The sequence below is a fragment of the Rhineura floridana genome, chromosome 22, assembly GCF_030035675.1.
Source record: "Rhineura floridana isolate rRhiFlo1 chromosome 22, rRhiFlo1.hap2, whole genome shotgun sequence".
Classification (NCBI taxonomy): Eukaryota; Metazoa; Chordata; class Lepidosauria; order Squamata; family Rhineuridae; genus Rhineura; species Rhineura floridana.
In genome coordinates this window covers 12,480,568-12,494,407 of record NC_084501.1, presented here as the reverse complement: position 1 = coordinate 12,494,407, position 13,840 = coordinate 12,480,568, and the positions used below count along the sequence as shown (strand labels likewise).

Genomic DNA, 13,840 nt, shown 5'->3' with positions numbered 1-13,840 from the left:
CCACAGGGTTCATCATCAAAAATGATGAAGAGAGCGAGGTACTTCTAGGGAGCCGCTGCAAGCTGGGAGTTAAGAGAACAGCCCTTTTTTCTGAGTGCCCTTGCACAAACTGGTATTCAGAGGTAGACTGTCTCAGAATGTGGAGGATCCGTTTCGTGATCAAGTGCTGATAGATCTATTCTCCCATTAATTTGTCTAATCCCGTGCGAAGATAGTGCTGTATGAATAACAACAATAATACATAAGATAATATCCCCTGGATCAGACCAAAGTCCCGTTTAATTCAGAATCCTGTTACCAAACGCAACTAGCGAGTGCTTGAAGGAAATAGCCATCCTCCTGTCTATGGAAGGACTGTAGTTCTGTGGTAGAGCACCAACTTTGCATGCAGAAGGTCCAAAGTTCAAACCCCAGCATCTCCAGGTAGGGCTGGGAATGTTCCCTGCCTGAAACCCTGGAAAACTGTTGCCGGTCAGTGTAGATGCTACTGAGCTGGATGGACTCAATGCTTCTGTTGTTTGCCCCACTCAGTCTCAGAGGTATACTGCCTCTGTATATGGAGGTTCCATCTAATGGCTAATCTTTGCTGGTAAACCCAGCTAGGAATGCCAGCATTGCCATGTGAAACAAGGCTAATGAAGTTCCATCTAACCAGGGCTGGTGCTAGGCATGACTAAGCCCTTGGGCACCAGCCTGCCCTGGGCCCACAGCCCCACCTACCTCTCCCTCGGTCCTTAGGAAGGATGTTAGCACAGCACACAGGGCTGCCATCAACCAAGGTGGTGGCTGAGGCTTCCCTAAGGGACTGATGCCCCCACCACCATCTTGGTTAATGACACACATGCGCACTATCCTACGTGCGCGCATATGCCTACCATCAACCAAGATGGCAGTAGGAGCATCAACCCCTTAAAGAAGCTTCTGCCGCCATCTTGGATGATGGCAGGTATGTGTGCACAGCGCTCACAGCATTCACGGCAAGGGAGAGGTAAGCAGGGCGTGTGGACGGGTGTTGTGGCCTTGCATAGTTTGTATGGAGGGCTGGGAGCTCCCTGTCTGCGATCTGCGGCAGGGTTAGGAGTCGACACTGCTGCAGATCACAGAAGGGGAGTGCTACCCTCCCACCCTAAGGAGGGGCCACTCTGGGCCACAGGAGCCCTCAGCTAGGGCCCGCCCTGGCCGCCCTCTGGCTTTGGCCCTGCATCTAATACGCCATCCCATATTCCCAACAGTAGCCAAACAGATGCCTCCAAGTCAAGAAGTTACAAACAGGGCATGAAAGCAACAGCCCTATCCTGCCGTTTGCTCTCCCCCTCTGCCCGCAACTGATAAGAACATAAGAAGAGCCTGCTGGATCAGGCCAGTGGCCCATCTAGTCCAGCATCCTGTTCTCACAGTGGCCAACCAGGTGCCTGGGGGAAGCCCGCAAGCAGGACCTGACTGCAAGAACACTCTCCCCTCCTGAGGCTTCCGGCAACTGGTTTTCAGAAGCATGCTTCCTCTGACTAGGGTGGCAGAGCACAGCCATCATGGCTCATAGCCATTGATAGCCCTGTCCTTCATGAATTTGTCTAATCTTCTTTTAAAGCCATCCAAGCTGGTGGCCATTACTGCATCTTGTGGGAGCAAATTCCATAGTTTAACTACGCGCTGAGTAAAGAAGTACTTCCTTTTGTCTGTCCTGAATCTTCCAACATTCAGCTTCTTTGAATGTCCATGAGTTCTAGTATTATGAGAGAGGGAGAAGAACTTTTCTCTATCCACTTTCTCAATGCCTTGCATAATTTTATACACTTCTAGCATGTCTCCTCTGACCCGCCTTTTCTCTAAACTAAAAAGCCCCAAATGCTGCAACCTTTCCTCGTAAGGGAGTCGCTCCATCCTCTTGATCGTTCTGGTTGCCCTCTTCTGAACCTTTTCCAACTCTATAATATCCTTTTTGAGATGAGGTGACCAGAACTGTACACAGTATTCCAAATGCGGCCGCACCATAGATTTATACGGCATTATGATATCGGCTGTTTTATTTTCAATACCTTTCCTGATTATCGCTAGCATGGAATTTGCCTTTTTCACAGCTGCCGCACACTGGGTCGACATTTTCATCGTGCTGTCCACTACAACCCCGAGGTCTCTCTCCTGGTCTGTCACCGCCAGTACAGACCCCCATGAGCGTATATGTGAAATTAAGATTTTTTGCTCCAGTATGCATAATTTTACACTTGTTTATATTGAATTTCATTTGCCATTTTTCCGCCCATTCACTCAGTTAATATCCGGATATCCAGAGGTTGACTGCCTCTTTGAATGGAGACTCTGCTCCATTGAAACTATCATGACCGTCGTTCCCACCCAAACAGAGCTAAAGAACCATCTTGGTGGCACAGTCTGAAGCCCCACATTCGCAGTGCTTTCCCGAACGTGGTACTGAAGCATTTTATTTTGACTGGTTTTTAAGTGATTATTGATGTAACTGCTTTTATATTGTAGACCATGGGCTCCCAAACTGTGGTCCACAGACCACCAGTGGCCTACGAACATCCAGGTGGCCCGTGGCACATCTGTCGAAGATGGGAAATGGCACATCCATTGCATTAAATATTCATAGTAGTTTTTGTTTCCTGTATTAATTGTATTGTATATCCCTTTGAATTCTGTGGAATACAGTAAAATACAGTATGAAAGAAATAAAAAGAAGCAATAAAAATGCAGTTGAAAATCATACGGCATCTAGTACAGCAAGTTACAATTGGTACAACAGGCGGAAAAATCATTAAGTGGTCCGCCAAGACCCTCAGGAATTTTCAAGTGGTCCGTGGGGGGAAATGCTTGGGAACCACTGTCGTAGATGACACCCAATCTGGTTCCAAGGTCCCAAAAAGGCATCGATGAACAGGAAGCCTCTGGGGTTTGCCTGCTGAACTTTGTTCCCTACCTGGGAAGTTGGCCAAGGCAAAAGCGTTTCTTTTTTCCCCACGCTTTTATCTAAAGTGCTCTTGGCCTGTTGCCTAATGAGCCTGACCACAGCTGTGTGACCGGCCGGCCTCTGCTTTGTTGGCTATCTGCTCGCTTTGCCCTCTGGATTCTTATCTGTTTGACACCAGCTCAAATGGAAACAGGAGCCACTTTGCGGAAGTGACGCAAGGCTTTCCTCAGGGTGTTTTTTGCGGCTCTTGTTCAGAATTGTCCCTGGAGCAAAACAGGAATTGGCACCTTCCACCCAACACCACCTTCTTCGAGCAGGTGATTTTGAAATAATGCTAGATCAGATCAAAGCCCAGTGTTCTGATTCCAATGGGGGACAGCCAGAGGCTGCTGGAGCTCAAGCAGGGCATGGAGGTGACAGCCTCTTGTGTTAGAGAGTCTCTTTAGTTCAGTAAACCACGAATCCAGATTGAGCCTGGAGGCAGTTTGTCACTCCTGTCACAGTGTGAGAATCTGTGTTTGTGCAACCTGTTATTTCCTTTCCTATATTATCCAGGGGCAATGGTTATGAGTTTGCTTTGTGTGCAAAAGGCACATGATTCAAAGCTTACCTCTGCCAGGAAGTCATTTGGAAGGTTGTTATCAGCTCCTCAAGGTGAATCCAAATGGTGTGGAGTTAGTTCTACTTTCTTGCGACAGTGTACCATGGTGTACAAGGCAGGATTGTAAAGTCTGTAAAAAGTTAAATTAAAATACTGTAAAACGTGAAATGACAATGTGACAATATTGGGGTGGGTGATATTGGAGCTGTAAAATAATCTACCAAAACAGCGTCATTCTGATCTCTGGCAATGGAAGGCATGGCTTTATGATAATCTCTCTGTTACTTTTTTTAAAAAAAGATAATCCTTACTAATCTAGATAAAACAAATGCATTCTGCCCCTGACCTTTGATGGGACCTTTGGATATAGATCAGCCTTTCCCAACCAGTGTGCCTCCAGATGTTGTTGGACCACAATTCCCATCTTTCCTGACCATTGGCAATACTGGCTGAGGCTGATGGGAGTTGTAGTCTAACAACATCTGGAGGCACACTGGTTGGGAAAGGCTGATATAGATGGTAATGAACGATGACAGGGTGCAACATCTTGCCCTAATCTGGCATATCACTAGTGGCGATATGTTCTCTTTTATTAGCATTGCTGTTCTTAATAATAAAACCAATAACCTGTGATGTCACTGGTGTGTCACCTCTGATGAGGTCATCATGACACAGAGTTGGAACGAGACTGCATTGCCACAGATATGCTCAGGTTCTGCTTTCAGGCTTCCTGTTAGGGCATCTGGTTGGCCACTGTGAGAACAGGATGCTGGACTAGATGGGCTGCTAGCCTGATCCAAAAGGCTCTTCTTATGTTTTTTTGATGCCAGGATATGACATCTTGAGCTAATTTGACATGCTAGTGGGGATTTGTTATATTTCATTAGCATTGCTATTGGTATTATTATGATGTCACTGATGTCACATCTAATGATGAGGTCATCATGATGCAGAGATGGAACAAGGCTACATTACCACAAACAATGCCAAGCTGCAAAGGTTTGGTCTAATTTGACATAATACTAGTGGAGATTTATCTTTATTATTGTTATCTTTATTAACATTGATGTTGTTGATAATAATAATATTTATTTATTTAACAAAATTTATATATTGCTTGATTGTAACCAAACCTCAGAGCAGTTTCTGGCAGGGGGAGGAGAAGAGGGAGACAAAGAAGATTTTGTTTTTATTAATTTTGTTATTGTTGTTGTTGTGTGATGTTAGTGGCGTGTCACATCTGATGAGGTCATCACGTCGCAGAGATCAAGGCCGCGTTGCCATGGCAACACTGTAGCAGCGCCATGCTGCCTTCCTCCGGAGCCAGGATTGCTCAGCCTCCGTTGCTACGGTAACACCAAGGGTGGTTTCTGGGGCCAGCGCCTTTTGTGATGACCGTGGAGCCACGCCCACTCCCACGCGACCCATAGCCATCTTCTTTAAAGCTTCGACCGCCTACTTTCCTCATGGCGCTTGCGCAGTGTCGACTGTCCGCTACCCGTGTTCCGTTACAAACAAGGCGGTGGTACCCTTTTCCATTCTATGCCCCCCTCGCGCGATCCGTGTTGGCTCCACCCTCCCCTCCATATCAGCGGCACATTGGTTTGTCCCGAAGCCGTTTGGCGGGTCCACGAAAGGAAGCGGGGTGTACGGGAAGTGACAATTGGATACGGGGGTGGGGAGGCGTGGCCACCCCTCCGAGCGCGCGGGTGGTGTGGCCCGCAGTCGGGGCTTGAAGGGAGGCGGGCGAGACCAAGTGAAGAGTTCGGGGGGGGAAGAGGGATGTAGAGAAAGAATCAAGACAAACGAGGATTATAGTCGTGAGAGAAAACGAGGCACCTTTTTTTAAAAAAACAACAACAACAATAGTGCAAGCTAATTTTTATAAGGAAAGGAAGCGGAAAGGAGGGGAAAGCGCTAAAATGGCGTCGGCCGGGCCCGAGCCTGGGGGGAGCAGCAGCATTTCCTCAGGTGAGGGGAGCTCTGAGGGGGAGGGGTGAATGGGACCCCCTTTTGTGAGGGGGGCTGACTGAGAGGGGGCGGAATTCCTCCTCTGTGGGGTGGATATTTGGGGCGGGGGGTTCTGGAAAGTTTTTCTGAGAGGAGGGATAACTTGAGCCCCCCCATCCCACGAGTAAGGGGGCTTCATGGGGGGGAAGAGAAGAAAGTCAATGATCCCCCCATTTCTCAAGGAGGAAGATTTGGGAGGGGTTATATGCAACGTAACGTGGGAGTTAACGTAACCCCCCCAAAATATTTATGGGGGGGGAGAAGGAAGCTGTGGGGGGTGTCAGTGCCCAAATTTAAAGGAGGAAGGGAAAAGGAGACTCTCAGCCCCCTCCCCTGTGAGTGGGGAGGTTCTTTGGGGGGAAACGAGACCCTCTATGATTCCCTTAGTGAAGCTTCTTTTTTCGGGGGGGGGGTATGTATATACTTTGCGGGCTGCTTATGGGGAGGAGGAGGGGGGTTTTGTCGGAGGGGAGACGTGATTTCCCTTCAAATGGGAGGGATTTGTGGGGCTCTTGGGGTGAGGAGGACGGATGGGTGCCTGGGGGGATAAATGAGAGGAGTGATGGGGGGCACGGACCACTGAAATGGAGTGAGGAGGAGAAAGGTGTTGGATCTTAAGTGAGGGGGCTGGGTGTTTGGGGGGGTGAGACTGCCCCAGATGGGAGAGGAAGGAGGCTGTGGTGGGTTTTAAGTGGGGGGCACTTAAGGGGTGGAGAGAGGGGTGGGTTTGGGGAGGAGGGTCTTATTTGCCAGGTGATCAATGGGTGGGGTATGGCTTTTGTTTAGTAGGGGAGAGGGGGCAATTAGGAGTAATGACCCTGAGAATGTGGGGGAAATGGGGAGCCTCCAACGGTTGAGATGTGTGTGGGAGTGTCTTTCATACACCCCTTGGAATAGTCATTCATTTAAAGGAGGTGTGCACACCCTTCGTGCTGTAAGTGGCATTGAAGGCGGAGTAATACTAATAACATTTTTTTAAAAAAAAGATATTCTGGCAGATACCGGAAAATTGCTCTGGAATTGCAGGCTTGGGCAAAGTACAGTGGGGGGAAAGGTGAGATGTAGTAGGGCCCCTTGGGATTGTAAGGGGGGAGGCTGAGTCTAGGGTGATATAATGAATAGGTCCCTTCTTTCATCCAGGGGAGAGGTGGCGTCAGTAAATCCCCCAGTATGGTACTAGGGGGGGGGGCTGTGTTGCTTGGAGCGACTGAGGGCCCTTTGAATGTGGGGAAGGGCTTTCCACACTACCTGAGAAAGGGGTTGTCAAGGTGGTCCTTGCATTTCCCATAAGTGGTGATGATTGCTGGGACGGCGGGGGGGGGAGTGTGGATCCCCCAAACAGGGAGGGCTGTGGCAGCCGGCAAATGCCATGGAGCATGTGGTGTGAGAGAGTGAGCGCACCTCTTGGCATAAGAAGAGAGGATTCTGGGAAGGAACATGGAGTGTGGGGTTGCTTAAGGAGATAGATAGATAGATAGATAGATAGATAGATAGATAGATAGATAGGAGTTCATCAAGGTGGATTACAAAATATAAAGGCATAAAAAATAAAAACAATAAAGATACCATTAAAAACAGTAATAAAAGCATCAGTAATGCTGTTTTGGCTTGGGCCAAGGGGATATCATGTTAAAAGGCCTGTCTAAGAAGTTCAGTTTTTAAAAGATGTCTGAAAGAAAGGTTCCTGCTGAACCTCTGTTTGCAGGGAGTTCCACAGGGCAGAGCCTGCCACGCTAAAAGCTCAGTCCCTGGTGGAGGCCAAGTGAACTTCAGGGGCCATGTGGGGAATGACCAAAAGAGCCCCATCAGAAGATCTCAGCGATCAAGATGGAGTCAGGTGGTTCCTGCTTTGGCAGGGATGTTCAGGAGGGGCTGCTCCCTTTCTCCAGGGAAAGGAGGAAACGGGGCCTTTGCAAACGGGGAAACAGATGCAGGTGTGTGTGGGGCGGCTTGTTCTAAGGGGAAAGGACGAAGCTGGTAGTTTGCGGGTGGGAGTTGAGTCCCCAGAGGCTGTGGCTGCTTTTGCGTGGCGATGACTCTTGGTTTTCTGATTCTGTTCTCGCAACAAGAGCATGATGGGGAAGGGCTGTAGTTCGGGCAGAGCTTCTGCCTCTCCTGCAGAAGGCCCCCGGATCGACCCCCACCTGGGAATGCTCCCTGCCTGAAACGCTAGAGAGCCACTGCCAGTCAGTGCAGACACCCTGAGCTGAATGGGCCAATGGGTCTAACTCTGTACAAGGCAACACCTTGGGTTTCGTATGTTGTTAATGCCACATGGGCATTTGGATAAGCGCTTCCAATCCTTCGGGTTGCTAAAGGCTCTCTGTAAAGGGAGGAGCTGGCTGGCAGACCTCCAGTCAGAGGTTATGGGTAGCTTTTTTGAAGTGTGATGAGCATGCTTCGCCAGGCAGAAGGAGCGGAGACCCCTGGAGAGTGAAGAGTTCAGCGGGGGGGGGGAGAGACTGAATAGGGACATGCATGGCTGATTGCCTTCTGTTTGTGGGGAGGGGGATGAAGCCATGGGGAGTGGCAGTGTCCCTTCTGCAGGAACAAGTGGAAGTTCTGCTTCCTGAATTAGACGGGAGGGAGGCGGAGATTTTGCCATCTCAGTGCCTTGGCTGGGGGTGGCCAAAGACTGTGCGGGTATATAAGTCATTATGTCCTTTGATGTCAGTAAAGGAAGGGTGTATGTGTGTGTGTGATCTGTCTTTTCCGAAGAAAGGTGTAGCCCATTGCCATGGTGTTGTGGTAGGCATAAAATGCTGGGTTACTGGGCTCCTCTGGATGGGAGTCCACCGTTCCTGAGGGAGGCTTCTTATATTTCGTAACCAATCTTATGTTATCGGAAGGCAGTAGGCTGGAAGGTTGATGTTTCCTGCTTTGGGGAGTGCATTTGTGAGATCACCAAATGGGGATTTGTTAACCTCTGAACCTCAACCAACTTGTTGGACTTGATGAACAGCAAAAGATTTGTGGGGACAGTATCCTTCCCTCCTTCCATCCCATGTTTAAGGAAGAAATGAGAATTCAATTCAAAATATTGATGTATTTTGCATGTATAACCGGCCCCTGCTTCCCAAAGGGAGCCTAGGGTGGCTCACATCGGCCAAAAAGCCTGGATAAATTTTAAAAAGTCAAGCTCTCAGTAGTGAAAATTCTGGATTAATTGAAGCAGAGTGTTATTGGCAGCTTCCAAAATTTGAAACCTTCAGACTGTAAAGGAGAAGGTCTCTCTCTTTTTCAAACCCACCCTCCCCTTGTAGCCACCTGCTAGTTTTGACACTGCTCTGAGTAGGAGTTAGAGCAGCCTTGTACTTTTAACATGCACCTGCTCCCAGCATCAAAAACGAATGGGCCATCAAAGGAGGGGACCCCCCAGCTCCAGGCCCAACATCGATTTGCCGGTAGAAGGATGGCGCTGTCGGTCCCTCCTCAGTCTGGGGTAGAGGCTAGGACTCTGGCCTCCCACTCCCAGAGATGGGGGCCATTTGCACACCCTTCACACCCTCCATGGGCCATTGCAGGGGCCATCTTTGACTCTGGGGCCTCTGGTTGCTGTTCTGTATCTTAAGGGAAATCCTACAGAGTTCCTTTTTAAAAAATGGGTCAGAGGTGTTTCTCTTTTTCTTATTATCCGTCTCTGTTCCAGCTGACTTGGAAGTGCTGTTACCAAGACCTGGCCAGCCTATTGCATCCAGACAGTCCCAAGATGAAGCCAGCAATACTGAGAGATGATTAACCCTGGCAGCTTGTGCAGCCATGGCAGATATTCTCTCCTCCTCCCCCGCCTCCAGGTTCTGAAGTGGGGAACCTGTGTCCAAACTGTTGGTCCATCTAGCTTAGTATTGTCCACACTGCCTCAGATGCTCCCAGTCATTAATCCCTTGGACACCACTATAATTAAGAACTCAGAAACCTCCCCCTCCCCCCCCCGGTGGCTTTGTATCCTGCCTGGAGGTGACTGCAGGCCAAGCAGGTTGCCGGCTTGTTCTGGAGGAAAGCCGTAGTGGGTCATATGGAATCCAAAGGTGCTTTCTTTATCTGTCTCTGGTTTTATGGGTCAAGGTGTGGTTCGTCATTCTTCCCGTCTCTCTTTCTCCCCCACCTGCCAGTAAAAACCACCCCTTGGGGAACTGTGTGTACCTTGATGCTAACAGCGGTGGGTGTGGGATATAGAACACCCACAAGTGCTGAACAGTTCCTTCCTTTCACTTTGAAATGGGTCATGTGCCAAAAATAACCAGTTGGAATTCTGGGTCCTGGCCTTATGCAATGCCTCTGTTTATAGACAGCATTCTTAATTCAGTCAGTGATTTAATTTGAGATTTCTGCAGCTCTTTGGACAGCTGATCCCGCTGCGTGTTTACTTGGATGGAGTTAGTGGGATTTAAACTTCCTGGTGAGTTTGTTTTTTCAGGTGGCAGCTTCAGCTTCCCAGCCTTTGCAGCCTCAGTTATATTGATGTTCACGGCTTCCCTGTGAGGTGGGACACTTATTAGGAAGGCGGGGGGAGGGAGATGACAGAGGCTGGCTGAATCCCATGCTAGGGGGATTGCCTAAGCCTCTCCTTGCCCTGCCTGTGAGCTCATAGCTGAGGGGGAACCGTAGGCTTCTTGGCTCACAATTGTGTCTTTAGCCTGTACGTTAAAACTGCAGTCCTTTGGATGCTTCAGTCCCTTTGAACACAGTGGAGCTTAACCTCTGAATAACGGAGCATGCGATTAGGCTGGGCATCTCCTTGGAAACAGTTCTGTGAGGATCAGTAGCCGCTGCTGCTCCCATTTTACGGAGTGCTTGCTCAGACATTCCCTCCCCCACCTCTAATCAACTTTGTCCTTGCCTAGGGTAGAATTTGAACTCATGCCTCTTGTGTCCAGGACTCCAGTCTGTACACGGCAGTGACACCGTGTTACTTACACATATCACTTTGCATCTCGAAGGCCTTGTTTTGTCCTTCAAGTGGCTAGCGCTGGCGGCAGCAAGCAAGTCAACACAAGGGAATTGATTTTTTTTTGCTTTTCTAAGCACTATTCAAACAGGTCTGCTGAAACAGGACACTTTTCTTCTGTGGAAAAACAAACGAGAAAGCCAGAGTGGAAAAATACAGATGGGTTGTGGACTTTTCTCATCACTTTTGAAAACTCTCTCTCTCAACCAGCCATGGGGAAACTTTGGCCCTCCTGATGTTGCTGAATTACACCTCAGGCCATTGGCCGTGCTTGCTGGGGCTGATGGGAAATAATAGTTCAGCAACATCTGGAGAGTCAAAAGTTCCCCACGCTTGCTCTAAGCACTTGCTGTTGTCTTGGTTAAAAGGTAGAGCAAGAGTAGGGAACAACTGTGGTCTTCCAGATGTTGTTGGACTCCAAACTCCCATCAGCCCTAGCCAGCCAGCATGGCCAGTGGTCAGGGAAGATAATGGGAGTTGTCGTCCATCAGCATTTGGAGGGCCACAGATGTTCCCTTGCCTTGGGCTAATGGATTTTTATGTTTCCCCCCAGATTTTGAGAGAGGCATTTTGTTTTCCCAATGACGGATGCAATTCAGGTCACGAGGGGGCTGGAAATGTACTTAATTGTGTATTTTATGTATTTGTATCCTGCCTGTTTAGCATCACTCCGTACAAGACTGCAAAAACAATAGCACAGCTTTTAAAAAGTCTTTAAAATCCTCTGCTGGCCCATCCAGATTAAAATAAATCACAGAAGGTGGTCCTAAATAAAAGTGTTTTTCAGGGTGTGCTTAAACGGAATAGGGAAGATTGCTGAGAAATCTCAAGGGAGACAGTTGCCCAATCTAGGTGTTGTTGCACAAAAGGCCCTGTCCTCATACTTGCCAAATGGGTCTGATTCAGCGCAACACCTGAGAGCAGGGCTTGGGATGAAGGTCTTTAAACCTGAATAGGTTTGTATGCGTGGAAGTGCATCACAGATAACTAGGTCCTAGAGATAGTTGCTGGGCATATATCTGTTGAAAACTTCAAGCCTTGGTTTGTGGCCGGGAAGGGGATGGGTGGGTCATGAGCAAATTTGTCCTCCACCCTGTTGGCCCACGAGCAACAAACAATACAAATATTTTGTATGTGCCTAACCTTGCATAGGAGCGTGGCAGTTGGTGTGAAGAAGGAAATCATTGTTTCTGTTGAGGATTTTTGCTAGCCACCTCTGGAGGCTGCTTTGAAAGACAACAAGGTGGAGGCTATGCATAACCTTCTTGTAATGTGCGTAAATAAATGTTGCTCATTTGAAAGGAGGGGGGAAAAGTTTGGTCTCTCTAAAGTTCCCCCAGTTCTTAATTTATTTTGTTTCAGTTAGTCACCTGGAGGCAGATGTTAGTTACCATAGGAGACTAGGCAAGGGCCTTTGGCAGTCCTGGTGGCAGTGGGGTGCTGCTAGGGGGAAGCCAGGCAACAGTGGAGGACAGTTCCAGCTGAATAGTTACATGCCTTCATATCTAACCGAGGCTTGATCAGCTGTATGGAGTTGGGGATTGAGGAGGAAGGTGAAGGGAAGGTGCTTGACACAAGTTGGGGGGGGAGGTTATTCCAGGTGGAGATTGGAAATAGATGCTAGAGTAGAAACCCGGGACACAGAGTCTGCATGTAGGCAGCACAGTGAGATTCGTCTGTTTCAACGGTTTGATGATTCTCTTTTCCACCACCACCCCTTTTTTATTGCTCTAATATATTTTTATACTCTAATTTTTTTCTTTCCCCTGTCAAGATGCTGAAACATCTTTATTTGGCCAGAAATGCGCAGAACTTCACTTCTTCATTTTCTCTCCTAAACAATTTTCATTGCTTTCTCTCTCTCTCTCTCTCTCCTCCTCCTCCTCACCCCTTTCTCCGTATAGCCTTCAGCTTCCTTTGCTGTTCGGTGATGCCTTCCCGAAGACGCAAATGTATGGGTAAAACCGGGGCACGTGCATAGGCTTCTCCCCTCCATTTACTAGCCACTAAACAGCCTTGGCTTTTTAATGTTTTGTGCAAGTGTTTGTGGTGTGGAGCTGAACCGTTCCTTAATCCTACTGGATTGGTGATGCTGTTGCCTGATGTGAGAGCAGCTCAGTCATTTCAGGATCCTGCTTCCTTCCCTCTCTACCCCCCTTCCCAGTTTTTAAAAGCTTTTATTTCATGCTCAGGTTAGAGCAGGTGGTCCTAGAGCTCTTTGCAGTAACAATATTTAACTGCTGGGAGCGCATAAATTTATAATCCTAACCCTTGAAAGGCATTCCAGTATTAATGGGTTGCATCTGATATTAGTTCTACTCAGAGTAGACCCATTAGAATGAATGGGCATGCTTGACTTGGGTGTGTTAATGTCAGTGGGCAGACTCACACCATACATTCAAAGCACATCCAGCGCACATTTAAATCGCGTGACTTCCCCCAAGGAGTCAAGCGAACTGTAGCTTGTTAAGGTTCCTGTAAATTTGTAGTTCTGTGAGGGGTAAAGCGAAGCTCCCAGGATTCTTTGGGGTAAGCCATGTGATTCAAATATATGGTGTGGATCATAAGCAGCACCTACCTGGAGAAAACCCAGGATTTCCATTTTTACAGATGGAAGGACTGGAGACTTCAAGGTATTGGTTCTCTCAGGTCCTTCAGTGCGCATGAAGGTGCCATGAGTCTATCCACGCCATGATTACCGACCTTTCCCCATGTTATCTACACCAGGCATGGGTAACATCTGCGGCCCTCCAGATGTTGCTGGACTGCAACTCCCCGTCTTCATCCCGGGCCAGGGCTAGGGCTGATGGGAGTTGGTGTCCAACAGCATTTGGAGGGCCACTGGTTCCCCTGCTGTTGGCCCTTGCTAACTGGCAGAGGCTGTCCAAAGTCTCAGCTGGAAGGTGGTCCACAGCTACCTGGGATCTCTCAGAGATGCCCGTGATGGACCCTGTGGCCATCTGGCTGTAATGCACGATGCTGTCTGAGAACTGTGGTTCCCACTGTCTTCTGCCAGCCATGTTTTCAGCTTAACTTGGTGCTATGTAATCCAGGGATGGCTTTTCAACTCTTGACTCCCCACAGACCCGTCTGGCACGGCCAGTGGCCACAGGGTCCCCATCCCTGATTTGAGCTAAGAATTCTCATCCGCTCCTTGTAGCTGTGCAGGCTACTTTCACGCCTCCTCGAGATGCCTCTTTTGATGTTGCAACCGTTGGGTGTGCGTTCTAAATCATGGATGGGGAACATTTTTCAGCCCCTGAGGTCACAGGCTAGTGGTTGGCAAGGCCAGAGGCAAAAGTGGGTGGAGCAATACATTTACATTTTTACCTTTGTATGCAGTAGGCTAGTTTCT

The 13,840-nt window shown here is 48.6% G+C and overlaps 1 protein-coding gene across 7 annotated transcripts in view; it reads left to right on the top strand.

Annotated features, from left to right (window-relative positions):
- The window catches only part of PIP5K1A (phosphatidylinositol-4-phosphate 5-kinase type 1 alpha), a 55,577-nt gene that overhangs the window by 140 nt on the left and 41,597 nt on the right, over positions 1-13,840 (top strand). The window contains exons 1-2 of one of the 7 annotated variants that reach the window (XM_061606783.1): positions 4,979-5,129; positions 12,390-12,437. In XM_061606783.1, coding sequence (XP_061462767.1) covers positions 4,994-5,129; positions 12,390-12,437 — 184 coding nt within the window. In that variant the 5' untranslated portion in view covers positions 4,979-4,993. The other 6 variants (XM_061606786.1, XM_061606785.1, XM_061606784.1 and 3 more) reach the window with 6 other exon arrangements.